At 36.9% G+C, this 21,647-nt stretch overlaps 1 protein-coding gene across 1 annotated transcript; it reads right to left on the bottom strand.

Moving 5' to 3' along the window:
• Nucleotides 1-4,057: 4,057 nt before the first annotated feature.
• prkcha (protein kinase C, eta, a) lies at nucleotides 4,058-20,549 on the bottom strand. The gene is made up of 14 exons (XM_084390905.1): nucleotides 19,602-20,549; nucleotides 14,361-14,424; nucleotides 13,477-13,630; nucleotides 12,979-13,013; nucleotides 12,802-12,884; nucleotides 12,380-12,509; nucleotides 12,129-12,262; nucleotides 11,701-11,841; nucleotides 11,123-11,296; nucleotides 8,597-8,751; nucleotides 7,703-7,841; nucleotides 6,572-6,760; nucleotides 4,923-5,069; nucleotides 4,058-4,838 (listed from the first exon to the last, which is right to left on the bottom strand). Exons 1-14 carry the CDS (start codon nucleotides 19,950-19,952, stop codon nucleotides 4,608-4,610), a joined length of 2,127 nt encoding a protein of 708 aa, XP_084247031.1. The 5' UTR covers nucleotides 19,953-20,549; the 3' UTR covers nucleotides 4,058-4,607.
• Between the last annotated feature and the right edge of the window lie 1,098 nt (nucleotides 20,550-21,647).

Below are 21,647 nucleotides of genomic sequence, written 5' to 3'. Positions count from 1 at the left end.
CCCCGACGGGTCGCAAGGGAATGCTAGGGGTTCCATGAAAAAGTTTGGAGAAAAACTGATAGATATATATATATATATATATATATATATATATATATATATATATATATATATATATATATATATATATATATATAGGCATTATATAGTATGAGGTGACTTCATATGAATTCGTACAATGTGATTCGTACGGAAACAGCCTATTTGTGAATATATGTAGGCCTAGGCCTATGTATACTCAATATAAATTGGGTATTTGTACAAGAAACTAGGCTAGATGCCTTTCAAATTTTGAGGATTATCATATTTGGGGGGCTGTGGCATCTAAAAGACTGATGACTTGAGTCAAAGCACTTTGGTTGACACTTTTTTTCTTTCTTTTTTTGCAATGGAACACAGTTTGCAATATTATTCTTTCATAATTTTATTAATGACATGCATTAACTATAAAAGGTCCCTTTCTTTTCCATATTGAAAGAGGCATGTCAACCAACATTTTCCAGCCCCTGAAAATTCTGGAAGGATGTTTTTTTCCCCAGATTCCAGCCCTGTGACCACGACGGGACGTGCAGACCAGCATTTACCCTTGTGTCTCATCCTTTTCCACTGGAAAAAAAAACCTCAGAACATTTCCCTGAAACAGGCCTTAACACTGGTGTGGATTCTGATTTCCTCTAGCAATCATTTAGACATGACTATTTAAACATCTGCAATTTTTTAAAACACTGTTCTTTTTTATTCTCTTCAGAATATTTGAATGATATATTATACCTTTCCAAACTGATCTAATGAGAAAACGTATGTTGGTTCGTACGGAAACAAAGCCTACCATTTTTGGGAAAAAAGTCCACCCCATCAGTAGGGCATAAAAAGATTGTATGAAAATGTATACAAATGAGCTCATATGGAATTATAACTACTAATTCGCTAAAATGTAAAATAGTTATAAAAATCCAGTGAGAGTGTGTTGACCTTTCTCACTGTAATGTTTTGAAAATCACAATTACAGATCATGCACAAAATTCAAGGAACTTCAGGTTTGGAGTGAGTTTACTATTTGAATTCAGGGGATATTGAAGCGAGAGCAAACAACAGGGATAAAATAGTTCATGGCCATGCTCCGTCTCCACTGTGTCCTTGAGGGAAACATTTGCTCTGGTATAGTTTCCAGCCCAGGGACTGTTCCTGCCATGTCTATTATACATTGTGTTTGGATGAAAGGGTCTCTGCGAAATTACATTTTGAATTTATTAGCATTGCCTCAGCTGGATTGCTGTAAAGAACTGTGATGTGTATATGAATGAGGAAAGCAGATGGACACGTGCCAACTCTAATCTCCAGTAATCTCCTTCATCCTCCTCTTCAGAGATGATCTCTCCATCCCTCAGCAGCGGCTGAATGGACGCAAGGGACTTTGAAGGGAGGGATCAGAGAAACATGCAAAGATCTTTTGCGTTGCACTTCGTTGATGTAGTACAATGAACATCAAGCTATAAATACGTGCACGTATTATTGCCCTGTCAAGCTTGATCTACTGTTTGCACACAATTGCCTCTTAAAGCACAATGAGTGTAGCTTTGACACATCTGAAGATGTCTTGATGTCTTTTTTTCTATCCACAGGGACTCCTGACCTAATCGTTACACCCTTCATTTATCAAGAAAGAAATCAATAGAATAAACAAAATTGGTTCATGACAAGGTTTTGGAGCTGAAGTGGTGCTAAGACTGAAATGGATTTTATGCATCCAATAAAAGGGATACGTACGAGCAGAAGAAAAATCAATAAAATGTAATTATGGCCCACTGGACTTGGGAACGGCTGGAAACTGATCTGTCACCAAGGCCTTTAAGAGACGCATTACAGAAAGCTAATTTTATAACAGCTGGAATGAGTTTAGATGCAATGCAAGTGGGGAGGACAGCAGTCTGTCGCCAATACACAAACTGACAATTAAATCAGGGCCATACAGTTATCAGCTTGATCGATTTGTCTATATTGATTTGCATTCTAAACCAACGTGTTGCATGCATCATCTATAATGTTTACTGTATATGCTATCAAATATATATATATATATATATATATATATATATATATATATATATATATATATATATAAAGTCCCTTATGCTGCTTTTAATCAACAATAGAGTAAACTAGTAATATTGTGAAATATTAATGCAATTTTTTTTTTTTAAAATATACATTTTGACATTTATTTTTTTCCTGTTTTTTTCCATTACTAGTCTTCAGTGTCACATTATCCTTCATAAATCAATATGCTGATTTGGTGCTCAAGAAACATTTCTTATTGTTATAAAAATTTGGTTGCATTATTAAGAAATACAACCTAAGAAGAAACCCTAAAATGTACCATATTTGTCATTGGAAAAAAAAAAATGTATATACAAAATAAGGCTGTCAGCATGGGCAGTCAAGCAAGAGCCATTCAAACCCGGAGACAGTATTACAGAAATTGCATTTCATAGTGCACCGATGGGAAAAAAGCAAATCATGCAGGAAACAAACAATCTTACAGCATGAATGGTCTGATGTGAAGAGATCAGCCATCTTACAGACCAGCAGCTTTACTGGAAAGAGAAACAATCACCAGCATTCACAATGAATGGGTCTACACAAAGGGCCACAGTAGCCTACTATGTGTTTGGCAAAAGATGGAGAGATGATGAAATATGTATAAAAGATTGATATTAAGCAAGATACAAAGAAAAATTGTGGTAACTTGCATTAAAGGATCAGGAAACTCCTGTGTGTAGGCCGTTATAAGAGGAGTCATTGAAGCACCACAAGAGAGTGTCCTTGACCATATAAAGATTTCTGTGTCTGCCTACCCCGCATTGCCAATAAGTGTAAATGACTCTACACACATAAGTCAGCGCTGTGTTTCTTGGTTTTCAGGGTTGTTATCTCCCACAGGAAAGTGGGCTGCTGACGTTGATTCTCCAGGAAACCTTCCTCTAGTGTAATTGGGGCTGGGAGAGACTTGTAAGGGCAAGTTGCTTAATGGGATCTCCCATGACATCTCCAATGTTTTTCTCACTCAAGATCAGAGATCTGTTGTTAATCTTTATTTGGCTCCATTCACCACCGCTAGAAAAACGGCGTAAGCATGATATGGCAAAATCAACCGTTCTGTCTTATACGGTCACGGTGGTTTTTACTGAGGTAGTGGAAAATAGAAAATGTTCAGGGAATACTCAATATACTCATTACTATTCTCATTAGGTTAATGTTTTCCTCATAGATTGACTATCTTGCAAGCAACCAACCTTAATACGCTTTCTTGTTTGATTTAATGCAAGCTGTGGCATCACCCTCATGAAAAAAACCTGCTTAAACCAGTCTAAGCTTGTTTCTTGGTCTTAGCTGGTCTCCCAGTCTGATATTGTGCCTACACTGCTGTCAATGCAACCACTGAAAATCCATTTGTCCTTCGTGTCAGAGGTAGCGCAAGCGTGTAGATTATGTCATAAATAGAACGAGGCATCAATTTACTGTCAGGAACTTTACTGTCGAGGTGGCGATTTTGTACAAATTCATACTATGCGATTCATATGGAAACGTTCGAAGAAGAAAAAAAGCAAGCTTGAAGGTCCACCTCAACATCTAACCATCAGTGGGGCGCAAGTAGAATTCAATTAGTTACAAACTGCCATGAAAGTGTGTCTGAAAAAAATATATGTTTTTTTTTTAGAAAGAATACTATATCCGAATGTATTTGATGGTGATTACTAAGTTGTTTGCGCTTTCTTACAGATTGTTTTCACAACTGAACCTACTGCACAAAAAGTAATAATGGGAAATCAGTGGCAAATATGCTGAGACATGAAAGCAAACGCCAACAGATATTTTGCTCTGCTCGGACTGAGAAGATCCAAATAAACAACATTAAAGAATGATGAGGAAGTGCCACTGGCCTCAATATAAAAAATTGAAAATGGTCACCGTTTCACCCGAGTGTGTTCACCTTTAACCCCTCAGAACAACAGAAAGGAGATGTCTTCTGAGGGAGTCACAGACAAAAGGTCTAAGAGAACTCAATAATGTAACCTTTATCAACAATAAAATACATCTACAGATGCTGGAGTGAATCATGGGTGAAATTCTGACCTTAACCATAATAGCAAACAAACAAACTAATAGACAAAACAACAAACGGCATAGATGAACAATGAAATGTATGAAAATATTTTACAAAACTAGAGTTTCCATTTGAAATACATTCTCATGAGTCTGATTTTGAGTCTGGTTTCTTGACAACAGAACAATTCTGACAGAATTAGTGATGCTTCTGTTCTGCATGGCAGATGGTGTTAGAGACACTAAGTGCAGAGGGGGTCCAAACAAATTTCCTAAATATTTAGATATGAGCACTATTAGATACGGAGCAGTTCATGTTCGGATTGGTGTAAACCGGTGTCTTCTGGTTAAAGAGCGTCTCATGGAGATCTTTGCGTATCACTCACTATGCGTCTGACACAAAAGACAATTAAACTGTTGTGCTAAAGCATAGGCCAAGTTTCAATAAACTGGAATCCAAATGTTCTTTTAGAATGCTCTGGCAAATGTTTCCAATGTCAAAATTAATTTGGTTCTATCACATCAGAGAATTCTCCTGCATTCCGTTCCTTCTTTAAGACATCGCACGTTTCTTCGGCTCTGCTTTGACTCGAAACGAGTTCAGGAGAGGTAAAGGAGAAGTCACGGAACTCATCCTGATTGATGGATGGGATGATGTCATCATCAATGGGCGTAAGAGTAGGATCCTCTTGAGTGAAGTCTGGATCAAAATTATTCACATCTTCTGCAGTTTTCTAAGGATTTTAGATTTTAAAATATAAAATTATAAATCTGCATTTACTTTTACAGTATATTATAATTATTCATTTTTCACTCACAATTCTGGGTTTGAATGGAGGGTCGAGCTCTCGCCGGTTCAGTTTGTCCCAGTCAATGGCAGTAAAAAATGGGTGACTGGTCACAGCAGTCTCTCCACCCTCTGCAGCCACACAACCCAGACGGCGGGATGGATTCTTTGTCAGAAACTGAGCAAAATAAAACCAAAAAAATTGTCATCATGCATGTGTCTCTAAAACATGCATATACGTTAAATGTGAAAGCCAATACACACCAGACACTGTATATTTCAGTTTAGGTTTCAAAAAACAAAATCACTAGTAAAAAGAAAAAAAGAAAAAGAAAGTGTCCAAAGCTATTGAATGTTGTGAATCCTATCAAATCTCCAAAGTAAGATTAAACCTACAGTATCAGACTCAACTCCCACGAGAACGTGTATATAACAACACACAATCACTTGTGGGACATTGTGTCGAGAGTATCAATGTGTGCTATCAAATTTAACCAAATCAGATTAAATCAAATCAACTCCGGACCTACTTCTATGGTCGTCTAAAACACACACACACACACACACACACACACACACACATCAGATAAATCTGACACCCATTAGGAAGTGCAGCTGGGTACCATACATCATCGACTCTAAACAATGTTGTTCAGAGGGATCATCCAGTTTTACAGAGCAAAAACACCATAAAAACACCATAAAAAATAAAATAATAATATATATATATATATATATATATATATAAAATTCTATACTGTTTTGTCTAAATTAATAGAATACTAAATGTGAATTTAGGAATTATGCGCATTAAAAAAATGGTTCATTTTGATTTACTAAAGATTACATTTAAAAGCATTACTAAGTTATTAGGGTTTTTAAGATTAACTTTTGGTGAGCGTTGGATGACAGAAAAGGTAATCTCAATGTATAAATATATAGGGGAAAATTAGCATGCATGGTCGATACTGATCAAAATAAAGTAAAATATATATAATGTAAATTAAAAAATATATATATAACCAATATGATATTTTGTCCATTGTTTCTTACAGTGGTTAATGTGTTTTTCTGGGCCGTCTACATCAGATAATAGCACAGCAGTGCAACAGGACTGAGGTCTGCCATTCCAAAAATAGGACGCTTTTTAGCCACTCTATTGATCTATTCTTTGACTCTTGTAATTCAATGTCATGTTGAATGACTCAGGTTTTCAGTATTGTTCATTCCAGTCAAATATCGTGACATTCTGCTGTAGAATTTCCAGATTCAACTGGGAATTTATTGGTCCTTCAATAATTCAAAAAATCATCCCCAGCAATACTACTACCGGTACTATGCTTCACAGTGAGAGCAAACACTATAGAGTGAGAGAAGGGGGGTTGTGTGCCTGTGTATATTTGATGTGAAGAGTCTTTATTTTTAGCTAGTCATGTGAGAGCAGTGGATTGTGGATCGAGGCTAAATATAGTTATGTAAGAGAGGGAAAAAGCATGAGGAACAGAGAGAGATCAGATGGGAGGTATTTACTGTTTACTGATGTTCATTGTTGCATGAACAGAGTTTAATTCACACCATATGCCTCCCACCAATCAGGACATTTAAGCAGACACTGCTCCGTTCAAGGCAATTCATGTCTGTATGACTCCAGGACTCTTAAGCGAACACTGAGCAGCTCACCCCTTTCAGTATGCCCACGGCATTTGTGCTGAGCCAGGACGCGTAGATGATCTCTTCGGTCAGGATGGACTCAAAAAGGTCATCCTCATTCTCTGCCTCAAAGGGGGCATGGCCAGATAGCATCTCATACAGAAGTACACCAAGAGCCCACCAATCAACCGACGGCCCGTACAGCATCTCCTGAAGGATCTATAGGACCATATGAAAATCACATTTAATACATTTACGACATCCTACCATCTCTTTCTCAGACACACACACACCTTGATCACACATTTATGTACATCTTTTCACCAAAAAGATAGACACCAATTAGAAGCATACAGTTTATATCTACAATACAGTTTATATCTACAATATATAATAGAATTATATAATTTATACTATATTATATTATTCAACTCAATACATTTAGGCAAGTAGACATGGTCAAGATGAATGAACATCAGAATAGGGAAGGTGATTTAAGTGACCAATGATTGTTGGTGCCAGACGGACTGGTCTGAGTATTTCAGAAACTGCTGATCTATGGGGATTTTCACGCACAACCATCTCTAACATTTACAGAGAATGGTCTGAAAAGAGAAAATATCCAGTGAGTGGCAGTTCTGTGGGTGATACTTGTTGATGCCAGAGATCAGAGGAGAATGGCCAGACTGGTTTGAGCTGATAGAAAGGCAAAAGATGAACGAAAGTCTTACGGGGTTGGAACAACATGACAGTGAGCAATTACTGACATAATTTTCATTTTTGTGTGAACTAACCCTTTAACTGACTGTGGTTGGCTGCTTTTCATCAGTCAGACGTACTTCCTGTCTAAGTGAATATGCAAAACGGACCAGATTTGGACTAGCAAAATGACATGGTACATCCGCTAATGACCAAACAACACCTTATTTTTGGGTGAACTAAACCTTTAATAACATCAAAGCCAAAAAAGGATCCATATTTGCGTTGTGTGTTGCCATAGAAATGAATGTGAACAGCTCTGAGCAGAATGTCTGACTTGGCATCTTAAAGTCATTCCGACACACACTTCTGATTATGCTAGAATTCTGTGATGCATAATTTTGTGTTTATTTTAGACAGTCGTGGATTGCTAGATAGAATGTCATGGAGTGTTTGAATCACCTCTGGAGCAATGTAATCTGGAGTTCCACAAAAGGTACCCGTGACAACACCCTCAAACATTCCCTCCTTACACATGCCAAAATCAGCCAGCTTACAATGACCATCCTTATCCAGCAGAACATTATCCAACTTCAGATCCCTGAAATAATACACAAACACATTTAACAATATGCCCAGATTCAGACCATTATGGCAGAGAGAGAGAGAGAGAGAAATGTTATATGTTAATATTTTTGTTTACTTGGTAAACCACTGCATGAAAATCACTTGGTAAATCACTTCCTTCTTAAAGATAAATTACAAATGGCATTTCATGTCAAAATAGTTATTTACCTCTCACATACACATACATTCCAAAATAATGTTTATACTTTATCATAAATTCATATTCAGTCCACAGTAACTGCACAAACGCCATTTGCTTTGTAAATCAACTCATATTTTGCTCTCTGTTTCAGTTCTGGTGCCGTTTCCCAGTCAAAGCAGTAAAGCACTACATCTTTAAAGGTCCATGTGGATAAAGGTTTGTAATAGTGGAAGCAATGAGGTAAAAAAAATGTCTCATAGCGGTAATGAACCTCAGAGGACACAGAAGTGGAATTTAAAAAGGAAGTGGAATTTCAGAGAATTCACAGAACAGGACAGTTCAACCGAGAAAGAACATTTCAGTCATCATTTGCTTACCCTCATGCAGTTCCAAACTCATTTGACTGACTGAATGTGATCAGGGACAGGGGTAGTTTGGAAAAGGGCTGCTTGAACCTTCAACTAAACTTTACCTTTTGTGTTCCACTGAAGAAAGTGTTTGGAACGTCATGACGGTGAATAAATGATGTCAGAATTGTCAATTTGGATGAAATATCCTTTTAATTTCTGCATTTGTGTGTGTCTAACCTGTATATAATCCCCTTGCTGTGAAGGAAAATGAGAGCAGACGTGATCTCCGCTGTGTAGAATCGGGCTCTGTTCTCCTCAAACTTTCTCGATTTCTGAATATGAAACATCAGATCTCCTCCATTCACAAACTCCATTACAAAAAACAGACGGTCCTGTGAAAGGATTAAGAAGTTAAGATTAAGATTCAGCTATAAAACAACTATAAACACTAGATTACCACCTACAACATCAGGAAATCCAGCTTCTTAGTTCAGTTTTTAAAGCAACCAGACGGTTAACCCAGCATGTCAGAGCCATTAGAAGATTCATGGGAGAGCAAGATGAAGCAGAAACATAAATACTGTTGTTCAGCAAAGAAGACTGCAGGAAACACAGGATTTGGGGATTATGAGGGTTGGAAGGTGATCTAAAATGAAAAGCATCATAAGTTTGAATTGACAGCATGCTTGAGTTCAGCACGGCCTATATCTCAAACTCAGACCGCACACCCAGGGACCACCCACAGTCAGTTTACTGACCATATGATGCATGTTGCACACAAAACTGGAAAGCACTTGCGAAAAGCAATCATTTTCAGTTTGTGAAATAATCAGTAGGGCAAGATGTGAGAAGTTTTACTGAAAATCTGACCATATTTAGATATGACTTTAGCATGTACAGGATGATGATGATACATAATCCAAAATATTAAGGAAAATGCTCATTTTGTTCGTTACAGAAGAAAAGTAAAAATTATGAAAAGTGCCATTTTTTCGCAAAATACTGGGACAATTGTCTGGATTGTTATTTAATTTTTGCAAAATCCATCTCACATTTTTAATTATTTCATGTAACATGCTAAACTCTTTTTAAAGAAAAGGAATTTTAAATAAAAATGTTTTTAATTCATATTATAATTATCTATTACACAATGATAAATTATTTAGACAATTTAGCTGAATTTATAATTCATAAAAAAAAAAAATTCAATAAAAGTGTTAAGATTTCTATGTCAAGTGCAAATATTAAAAGGTAGATGGGTATTTACACCTTTTGGACTAATTTCTTCTGTGTTTCTGTACAGTTGTTCAGAGACCAATCTGTTAATGCGGTGTGATCCAAAATGTATCCTCCCCTAAATCACACATAAAACCTTGAAGGGGTTAATTCACCCAAAAATTAAAATTCTGTCAGTAATAACTCACCCTCGTGTCGTTACAAACCCATAAGACTTTTGTTGTGCTTTGTTTCCACAAAACCCCCACAATTTACCACTTTATGCGCGTCGGAGATTAATATCTTGTAAATAAAGTGGTAAATTGTGTTGTTTTATGGCGCAAACAAAGCATTTGCGTCGCTTCATAAAATTAAGGTTAAACCACTGGAGGCACATGGATTACTTTAATGATGTCTTTACTACCTTTCTGGGACTTGAAAGTGGTAGTTACGTAGACTGTTAATGGAGGGGCAGAAAGCTCTCAGATTTCATTAAAAAGATCTTCATTTGTGTTCCAAAGATGAACGAAAGTCTTACGGGTTTAGAACGACATGACAGTGAGTAATTAATGACAGAATTTTCATTTTTGGGTGAACTAACCCTTTAACTGACTGTGGTTGGCTGCTTTTCATCAGTCAGACGTACTTCCTGTCTAAGTGAATATGCAAAGAGGACCAGATTTGGACTAGCAAAATGACATGGTACATCCGCTAATGACCAAACAACACCTTAGCAAACACTGACGCACACAAACACTGTGAAACAGTCCTAGGGGGCCCTCAGAGATCATCGATTTTTAAAGCCACATTGCATTGCTATCTCATTTAACCTGACCCCAGAGGGTCATGAGTGTGCTTTGTATGTCGCTCACGTGTGGAGGTTTATAAGATTGATTGCATGTGTCAGGGCTGTGAAGGAGCAGAGAAAAACCGGTTCATAAATTCCTTTACTCATTACAATTACACTGTCCACACATCAGCAAGACCTTGAGGATGATCCTGTACATCCATGCTCATGTGAGCTCTGCAGTAATAAATCCTAAGAGGTCATCATGTCAGATCTGTTCTGCTGGAATGAACATGAAGTCGGTCCTTAAATCCTTTTGCAATCAGTGTGTGTGTGTGTATGCGTGTACACATTTGTTAAAACCTTGTGTACACTTAGGGTAGAGTAAGTAAATGCAACAATGTAACCAAATGATACAGTGTGTATAATATTTCAAGAGGGTCTGTATGATTGTAAAAGCTTTAAAAAATTTGTTAGGGGATTCAGTGACTTCTGAATTATTCTACAGGCTTCAAGCAAAACATGCAAGCAGATTATAGTGGAAATATGTCCTCTCACACCATTCAAAAAGGGAAACTATACATACAAAGAAAATGCAATGTAGAATGTAACCCAGATCAAGACAAATTGAAGACAATTGACCTGTTTAATCCTCTACTGCCACCTACCGATGATGTGGAAAAACTACATGCTCTTATTCAGAGAACATAATACAGTATGTATACATATACGTGTGTGTGTGTGTGTGTGTGTTCTCTCACCGGTGTCTGGAAGCAGCAGAAGAGCTGAGTGAGGTAAGGATGAGTGGAAGCGAGGGATAACACTCGTTTTTCTGTCATAGTGCACTCCACATCATCATCCTGCAGTATGATGTCTTTCTTCAAGACCTTCACTGCAAACACTTGATCTGAATCGTTCAACCGGACCAGCATCACCTATTTAACACACCGCATAAACAGCATGACTTAAAAGCATGTGGGTTATCTTTCCTTTAATTAGTAAGGGCATATTCATGTGGCACAAAAAACAAATATTTTAATATGAAACAGCACAGCCCACTGAGGCATATTACACTGTTTAGAAGTAATTAGCACTGCAATGGTCTAATGTTTTTTCAGCATATAATTTTTTTCTGTAAACTGGAAAAGCTAAGAAATTAAAAATAATTTATTTTTAAATTATGAGTGACTTTAGCATGTAATTTATTTCGGATAAGGACAAAAAAAAAATCAAATTGGAATCATTTGTAACAAGAACACACAATCACACTGGAATCGTGTGAATACTTTGTGTAACAAATAGTCTGCAAACGTTGTGCTACGTGAACTTGAGCACACACCTTGCCAAAGCTGCCTTTTCCCAACACCTGCAGAAGCGTGAAGTTCGAGATTCCCAGTTTCCAACTCTGCTCTTTTTTAGATTCCCCTCGATCTCCTCTCACACTCAACGTCCGGAACTGAGTGTCCATACCAGTGAGACCCTGAGAAAAAAAAGAGAACAATTGATTTCATTAGATTATTACTTGTTCAGTGCTAGGCATTTTATATTTAACTATTATTCTGTTGATGGTCTTATGCTACTTCCCTTAATTTCTTTGTTTACTTCCTTAAAGTTTTAGCACTATTTTCACTGAAAGTAGCCATGTAAAATGCACAGTTACAGTATGTGTGATGTCAATAAAGCACAATAAACTTAAATAGAGAGATTCACACAGACAGACAGATCACATATTTCACTTTTTAAAACATTGTGTGCACATTAACGTACCATGGAGTTGCGTTTGGTCATTCCTCCTGGCTGAAGGCCCATTTCTGCCAGTTTATTTGCCAGTTCAACATTGTTGACTCCACAATTTGGCGCAACATTTCCCTTACAGCGGATATGGACGTTCATTTTACAAACTGCAGACGTAAAAACACAACACACTAGATGAGCATCACAAAACAGTATGAATAAGACTGATGGACGGATTTCTGAGGAACAAGGGGTGGTGACAAATTAAAAAAAGAAATGAGTACTTTTGCAGTGCAATCCTTGCCGTACGAGGCCCCACAGCAAAGAGCCACAGTGGTCACAGAAGGTAGGAACCTTATAATTGTGGATGTTGAACTTATGGGGAATGTTTATACTGAAACCCTGATTTGTAGGCTGTAATGAAAAGGAACAAATGCATAACATAATACATTTCAGCAATTATTCTCCTGACTAGCAAGTGGAGAAATGGCATCTGTTTATCAGGACACAGCCAGTAGTCTTTTTTCTTTTTTTTCAACATTATGTGTTTCTCTGTAATTCTACGGGCAAAATGTTTAAAAAATGTCCACTGATAAAAAGCAAAACCAGATCAATCCATCTTGAGAAAATACACACACACACACACACACACACACACACACAAAAAGGACTACATAAGTATTTTAGGGTTAGGGTTGCGTGTTACCTGTTCCTTGGCAGGTTTCTTCATGCGTGGACAAACCGTAACCACAAACTGATGGCATCGCTTGTGTACCACACAGGTGCACACTAACACACAAACACACAGCTGATTATAACATGCATCACAATCAATTTAAACACAGATAATATTAATTAATATAGAAACAGAGTGTCTACTCACCTTGACATTGGTAGCCCTGTTTTCCAAAAACACCCCTGGAACACGAAGAAAACACACATAACGTTTATGAAAGGTTTGTGCAGTCACTCACATTAAGCATTTGTACACAAACTTCCCTGTAAAACACTTTTTTTAAAAATAACAAACCCCATTTAAAATCTTGAGTTTTAATTAACTAAATTTTTTATTATAGTAATAAACTTTGTTTGTATAGAAAAGCCATACAAATAACTCATTTGTAGGATGTCTCTGTCACCCAGTGTCTTTGTTTATTAAATATTTTAGCTAATTTGATTATGAAAAGTAAAAGTGTAGCATTCTCAGGGGTTCTCCTGCAGAATTCCACAGATTTCCCCACTAAAGTCAGCGCAGAAACTCCATCAAAAAATGCTCAATTTCTCATTTAAATAATGCTGCTATTCAATTTTTTTTTTTTTTCACACAAAAAGTGTTGTAAAAAAAAAAAAAAAGATGTGTATGAAGTGTTAGGTGCACTACCATATAAATTCTTTGCAGTGAAAGCAGAATGTTGGTTGCTTTAGGAAGGTCGACATGAACTTGTGCCCGTTAACTTGGTGAATTTTCCTTCGAACTGCCTGCTGCCGTTTTCGATTAAATTCCTTATAGGTACGTGCATTACCTCCGCTGTCATCTAAACACAGAGATACAGAAAAAAAACGTCATGATCATGAAAAACATGAATCATGATCTTTTTTAGAACACGTAGCCATTTCCTGTAATGCCATGCAACATTCTTTTGAATATGTGAGGGGGAAGAACGACAGATCACGGGCCCCCAGTTCACTTGTATTATTAGGTCTAGTCTCTTCTCTGCAGGCCTAACCACAGGCCTTTAAAAGGAAGCCAGCTTTACACCCTCCTGCACAGTGTGCGATTCACACATAGCGTACACTTCATGCATAAGATGCTCTGACAGATGTCGATTCAAAAATAACTTTGACTGAAGTTGGCTTTGTGTGTCTTAGAGCACCACTAACATGTGTTGACAAGTCTGGTAGCAGTTTAACAGTTAGTGAACCGATACCTCAACAGCAAGGGGAGGAAAGTAGGATTCCTTCCTTTAGTAGGAAGGAAGTAGGCACTTCGCATGTGTGTGCTCCCATTATCATGGCCTAGACAGTGCATTTCATCAAGAAGATTTTTATATTTAAATTTTACTCCATCAGAGGCTATGAAACCGACCTGTGTGTTCTCGGTACACATCTTTCCGTCCAAACAAAGCCAGACTGACTGTCGAATCTAAGTTTTTAAATGACACTCAGTAAACGTTCTATTACTTTAAATTACTTTTAAAGTAATTTAAAGAAAGAGAGACAGAGACAGAAAGGAAGCGCTATGCAAATGAGAGAGAATAAAATTACCTTCTATAAATGAGCCTGTGAGAGTAACCAGGATGTAGACCTTGCCCTCAGGTTCAAGATCAACCTGAAACACAAAAACAGAAACTGATGTAATTATATTAAATATAACTTTAGATGTTGAATACTTACATGAAGTTATTCTTACATGAACTATTTACATTATGGTCAAAATCTAAATTAGAAATAACACAAGTGAAGGCATGCAGAGACAAAAATGTTAAACTTATCATTTAGATTCTTTAAAAAGGCTTTCTGACCAATACATTTAGAGTTTTTAAGTTATTTGTGGCTGAAAGAGTAATTTCTTGACAAAGAACTATTTATTTAAAAAATTATATTCAATGACTATAAAAATTCCAATTACTTTGACCTTTTAAGACTGTAATATTTTACACCATTTTCCCAGGCCTCCCCCCCCCCCCCCCTGACATTTCCACTTTTTCCAGGATTGAGGAATCCCAAGAACTCACACTGATACACAGTGTTACACTTTTTTTACCCCACCGAAAATGTAAATGTCAGGCAGAAGTGAAATATTACAGCTGGACTTCAGTTTACTGTAGAGCAAAAAAGAGAAAAGATATCAACGGAAAGACAACCCCAGAAATGGAAAGAGACAGCGAGAGGTAAGGGGGGCGTTCATGGGCCTGTGGTAAACACTAGTCTGTAGAAAACCAATTTTGTGGGCAAGTGTAGACCTGCGTGTGACACAAAACTAAACCCAATGAGCTTGTGTGTTTTTTTTTTGAGTCATTGGTAAAAGAAATGTTGCAGACAAAACTACTTATGTATATGATCTATATGTTAATATAAAATATTTTATAAAGTAAATTCTCTGAAAATCTCACAGAACAATCTTATTTTTATTTTATACAAATTTTAACTGATTAAATGATGAAAACATTGTGAATTTGTAGCCAACTATTGAGCCATTCGGAATTTTTAGCCAATCAGAAAAGCTCTTTACCCATCACTCATTTTGTGTGTTTCTGTTTGCGGACAATGACATCAGGTTCGCTCTTGCTTAGGAAGACTGTGTGGGTGAAGGGGTGGTGGTGGTGGTCTAAATATAAATCTGCTGTTATTTAGCAAAACAGCTGAAATAAAAACATATTTTAAAGAATATTGTGATACATACAGGTAGCCATAAAAAGCTCTGCTAAACACTTTCTTCTCTGTCTCTCTTTCACATTTATTTAGCTTTTTTAAACAATTTTTGCTTTCGCAACGTTCATTTGACTTTAATTGAATAATCTTTTCCCCACCACACACATACTTCCTTTCATTTGGTCAGAACTGAAAGCAGACACATTCACACGGACTGTGCGGAAGGTGAGACTCTCTAAACTACACAACTTCCATTTTATACAATTTTTTTAATGCTAGTTTCACTGACTGATTAAATTGCATAACAGAAACTGCTGGATTCCTAAAGGCAGTTCCCATATAAGCTAACACACACACACACGCACACATTCATACACTTACTTGTGTGTAGTGTTTTGAACTGCAGGTTTCACTACATACCATTTGTCCCAAAAGCCTCAGGCTTTACACAAACACCAAATACACACAGGAATAGGAGACTTAACCTTGGTGGCAAAAAAGACAAAAGAAAAATCCCATAGCCCAGACAGTGGAGTATGTGACAGTGACAGTGAAAGTGGAGTATCATTAATTAGTGGTTTTGTGATCTGCAGCTGCAGAGGCCGTGTATCTGAGGATGAAGTTCAAACACACTAAAGTTAGAAAGTTTGGGGTCGGTAAGAGTCTCTTATGCTCACTAAGGCTGCATTTATTTGATCAGATATACTGTAAAAACAGCCTGATTTGGTGCTTCAGAAACATTTCTTATTATGATCAATGTTAAAAACAGCTTAATATTTTTGAGAAAACTTTCAGGATTCTTTCATGAATAGAAATCGTTTCTTTTAAATAGAAATCTTTTCTAACAATGTGAAAGTCTTTACTGACACTTCGAATCAATTGAATGAATCCTTGCTGAATAAAAGTATTAATTTCTTTTAATAAAATCATACTGATGGCAAAATTTTGAATGGTAGCGTACACTTTCATTAGTGTGAACTGCAACACCAACACCCCACCCCCCCTCCCATTTTTTCAAGGAATTGTTCCATTTTGATTGAAACGCTTATTCTAACATTTCCTGACTTATTTTAAACATTTAAACTAAAAAAACTTTTTTGAATCTTGATTGAAATTTGTATTTTAGTTGCATATTGCATAGATTACATCAGTGGTTCTCATCAGTGGTTCTCAGTGGGCCTCGATACACTTTGGGGGCCTCAATGCCCCGATATACCGATATACATAAATCTAAGAACGAAGGCCGAAACAAAGTTCGTTTGGAGTTCGTTTTTGGATTTCGAAACAGCTGGCCAAAGCGAACTTTACCACCAATGGTATGTGGCGATTATGTAATAGGTAGGCGTGCGCCTTCTTTCACGTGGAAACCTTTTCTGGTTCATTTGGCCTGTTCAGTTGGTAGAAGTCAGATGTCAGACATGAACACATAGTAGAGCTGCTTTATAGTAGAAAATGAAGTTGTACTACTTCTGATGAAACAAGACACTGACACTGTTTTTCATGTTTAATACAGTAAAGCTGCTTGATTTTAAGCTATCTATTGTATAAAGTGATATAAATAAACCTGACTACTGGAGTGCCATAGAGCCCGTGCAAACATATCCAAGATGCTATGATCAGATGCTTTCTTATGCTTTATTAAAATGCTTGCGGTTTTATCAATTTTGTTGTGTGTTTATGTTGTTATTGAGAGAGGAAAGTGCGCAGCACATATTTACATATTCATCTAAACATCACTCTCAGCAGTGTGGGCGCCGTCAGATGTTCGATAACAGTATATCGCTGCTCACGTATTTCGAACGTCGTTTTACCCCTAAACAAAGAATGAAAAATGCCGTGACCTGAGTATATCTGGGCCTTTAAGATGACTTAAAATTATTTAAAGTAAGACAAACCAAACATAAAATATAAGCTAAAACAACTAAAAATCAAGATATTTCTTAATATTTGGCTATATTTCTTTTTCTAGTTATGCCAAGCTCTAAAATATTTTATTGAAAATATTGTGGGGGTGGCAAAAGGTTGAGAGATCCACTGGATTACATGATATTTCAAGCAGTGACAATATCTAAAACATTTTAAAACTATTTTAAACATTTCTTTAAAATGCATAATGGTTTTTGACCTCATATTAACTGAGATTACATCAAATAAATTCTAAACAAGCACTTTAAATAAATTAGGCCAATCACTTAAAATGTACACAGAGTTTAACCTAAAATAAGCCTGATGCTAATAATAAAGTGTTTGTGTCATTGTCCACAAGATGAACAAATGTTCAAATTTGTCAGGACACGTAAAATCAAGACGATCGGTCAGTCTAAAAATAATGTTCCTGTGCATGCATTATGGGAAAAGAGAACTAACAGTACTTGGGGTGATTAATAAGGTTAGAAGAAGAATTTCACCACTTCTGCTGAGTGCAGGCATGTTTGGCCTGGTCAATGAAATGCTGACACTAAGTGTTTTACAACTAGTGGCCTGCAGCAGTGTGGAGTTAACACGCTCACTAACATGAACTAGCTCTGATGGTGGTGTGTAGACATGGAAATTTAGACCAGAGAACATGCTAAAACCGCAGAGCAAGAAGTTTCAGCTGGTCTTAGCTGCAACCCCACAGAGAGAATGAGAATCCAAATTGTACTGACTGTAACCACTGATCATGCATCAGCATCTGTGTCAAGAACTGCAATGCATTGTCGGACATGGACGTAAGTGTGAAGCCACATTTGATGGTGGAAGATATCACTCTCTGAAAACCTCTGCACTTCTGCTGTTCACAGAGGAAAAACAACCGCACAAAGCAAAAGAGACTAAACAAAGAAACAACACAACAGAATACAACAGAACAGAACAGAACGGATTGATTATGTTTGTGATTATATTGTAATGTGTATCTTTGTTTTGTCATGCTCTGTTGTATCATACAACAGAGCACGACAAAACAAAGATACACATCACAATACAAGAGAACGAACAGTGTGAGGTTTAGGGGAAACCGGAAAGCGCAGCAACACCATCCATTTAACCAAATATAAATGAGCTACAGTGGTGAAATCATTATGGTATGACCAGAACCAACCTAAATCAGCAGATTCTCATGTCATTTAATATATAACACAAGCTTTTCATCTCATAAAACATTTGTAATAAAATAAACTCAACATTTAAAAAAAGAAAGATCATAGCCACTGATAGAGAGGGCTGTAACGCTTTCTAATGTGGCATAAGTTGCTTATATTTTACGTATTGCTATATTTTTTTCTGTTGCCGTTTTGTGTTTCAATTGCCGTTTCCTTATTGTTTACCATTTCATAGCATTCCTCCATCTCAAACAGTGCAGCATGGTGCTAGTAATGCCAAAGTCATGGGTTTGATTCCCTGGGAATACATGAACTGACAACGACCTATACCTTGAATGCAACCTAAAGTACTTTGGTCTGTCAAATGTGTAAACGTATATGTACATTTTGAATCAAAATGTTTCAAATTAAATGAAAATTGGTAGGGGGTGATGGGGATGGTATAATATTTACATTGAACAAGTCAATTTGATTATCACAATAAATTAATGCATAGGCCTACATTTGAACATGTTTTCACATAGCGTTCCAAAAGGCCCATATTCTGATAATAAATTATTAGTATAAACTTCTGTCATTTAGAGTAGGCAAATATGGGAATATTTTATCAAAATTGGAAACACATAGCAAAAAAAAAAAAAAAAACAGTTACAGGTGTTGAAATAAAATACAACACTCCCCAGTCATTTTGTATTCTAGTATGCTGACAGTTTATGATCCAACACTATGGTTTTTCTTATGTCTTTAGTGTGCAACTAAGTATAGATCAGTAAAGAAAAAATGAATAGATATGAAGATGTTTATTTTTAGCATTATTACTGGCATTCTTGCCTTATCAACATGCCCTTTTCTACAAACACAATACCACCAGGTAGATCCATAGATGCTCACTCTGTCCCATCAGTGCAAACAGCCTGTTAGTTCTGAACTTTTCTAACTATATAATTATAATTCAAAGTGTCAGATGTCCACACCATGCATTAAATCTCTAGCTATTTAAAGCAAAGAAATGTCTCAGGTGAAGGAGAGACATACGATAAACATTCCTCACCCATCCTTCAAAAGTCTCCTCTTTGTTCGTAGTCTTCATCAGATCGTCAAACTGGATGGTGCAGTTGGCCACGAAGTCATCGTATCCGATCGGCGCGTCATGAAAAACGGCCAACTCTAATTGCTTGCCGTTGTTGACGTTAACGGAAAACTCCTCGTTATAAGTGGGCATGTTTGTTTTTTGCTTGGTATGCGTCTGTCCGATCTTATACTCGTCCACTTTTACGATAATGTACGGGTCCAGGGTCTGGTTCGCCTTGTTGAACATCACGGCGAGTCGCATAGAGGTGGTCGTGGGCTTCAGGTCCACTGCCTCGCCGATGCGCAACTTCAGATACCCGTTAAACTTCATGATGTCCTCTGAACTGGAGCCTAGCAAATCTAAGCCTAACTGACTTAGTGAATGTTGGACATTGTATCACTTAAATGGGAAGATGTAAATTTGCGCAAACGCACATCAGTTAAAAGCCTCTGCATCTGAAACGAGACGCTGTTTGAAACACCTGCTTTGCGGAAGGACTGAAGCGAGTGGGCAGAATAGGGAAGTGAAGGAGTTTACGCATGATTAACGTTACGCGTCTCCCTCAGGGGATTCAATCATAACAATAACTGTTTCTTTCTAGCTCTCTCTTTCTCTCTTCAAACATGTTTTATCCGTTACGCGAGGCTTTGTAAAGTTTTACTCGCCACTATCACAATCCGTCCATATTTGCTGAAGTTTGAACTTAAACGCGTGTGAGATAAGAGCGGTCTTTACTTATAAACGTTCTCTGGGTCTATTTTAAGCAGACAAACTGAGCGATAGGGTGTTGCAGAGAAACTTTCCAGATATTTATATCTTTAAACGAAGCCCCGGGGGCACCATCTTTGAAGTACCTGCATGTGGAAATATGTTGAAAAGGAAAACACACCTGTTTCTATTGTGAGCGTGTGGAAACTGGAAACTGGAAATATCCGCCACCTTTCGGCAGGTTTTTCTCATGTAGATTTACGTTGGTTAACGGACGCGCGCACCTAGTGGTTCCGTTAAGGAATAACGGTCAAAAGGATAATTAATCATTAATAATTTGCAAATGACATTTGAAGATATTGTAAATAAACAAATGAATAAATATATAATCAATTGTAAATTAAATAAATAAACATTTATTGGAAGGTTAACTTGATCTCAAGGGTAGGCTATATGGTCAATACTGTATCTTGTAGGAGTTAGGCTTATAAAATAGTTTGAAACATGAACATCATCTCATTTTTATTAATAAATAATTAAATCAGTAAACAAATTAATTCATTAATAGCTATATAAACAGAATATAGGCAACCATAGTATTGAATGTATACAAGTTATATAATAGGCCTCTATTTGTATTTACAAGTCAAATGTCTGGATACACTTGACTTTACAGAATGTTTCTCATACATGATTTTGAAAACCTTTGTTGTGAAGGCTTAAATGCTAGATATACAGGGTAGGCTTATTTTTAGGCTACAGCATGTTGTATAATGAATAGTAATTGTCTAACCCTCAAGTGTTCCAAACCCATATGAGTTTCTTTCTTCTGTTGAACTCAAAAGAAGATATTCTGAAGAATGTTGGTAACCAGACCAATCGCACCATGGCATCAACATGGCAGTTGATGGCACCCATTGATTTCTATATAGGAAACAAAATACCGTGGAAGTCAATGGGTGCCGTCTACTGTCTGGTTACCAACATTCTTAAATGATGACAACATTTTTCATTTTTGGGTGAACTATCCTTTTATGTATAAATCTCTTTTCCAGCTGGTGTAAATTCAAAGGGAAGACTCCAAACATTCTCCGCTCTGTCCAGTGTCCGCAGAACAGAGAAGTGAAGAATAAGAGTTCATCTCAGACCGTCACCTTCAGTGATGAAGCGGTCAATGGGAAGCTGAGGTCTGGTGGATCCACTCTGGGTGATTCTGTTGTAGCACCAGAAATATCCAGCAGGAGACACTCATACTCAAGTATTAAACCATCAGGCATACCTGTATTTCACAAAAAAACATGTTCAGTTTCTTTATGG

The sequence above is a fragment of the Rutilus rutilus genome (genome assembly GCF_951802725.1).
Source record: "Rutilus rutilus genome assembly, chromosome: 20".
NCBI lineage: Eukaryota > Metazoa > Chordata > Actinopteri > Cypriniformes > Leuciscidae > Rutilus > Rutilus rutilus.
Note: the sequence above shows the minus strand (reverse complement) of the source record. Positions and strands in the feature narration are given on the sequence as shown.

What these genes read in the sequence shown, in the direction of transcription:
- prkcha (XM_084390905.1), bottom strand. Translation starts at nt 19,952, where the DNA reads ATGAAGTTTAACGGGTATCTGAAGTTGCGCATCGGCGAGGCAGTGGAC. An exon ending in TCTGCTGCTTCCAGACACCG is followed by an intron (nt 8,752 to 11,122) that starts GTGAGAGAACAC and finishes ATCCTTTCACAG; the next exon opens with GACCGTCTGTTTTTTGTAAT. An exon ending in CAGATTACATTGCTCCAGAG is followed by an intron (nt 6,761 to 7,702) that starts GTGATTCAAACA and finishes ATGGTCCTATAG; the next exon opens with ATCCTTCAGGAGATGCTGTA.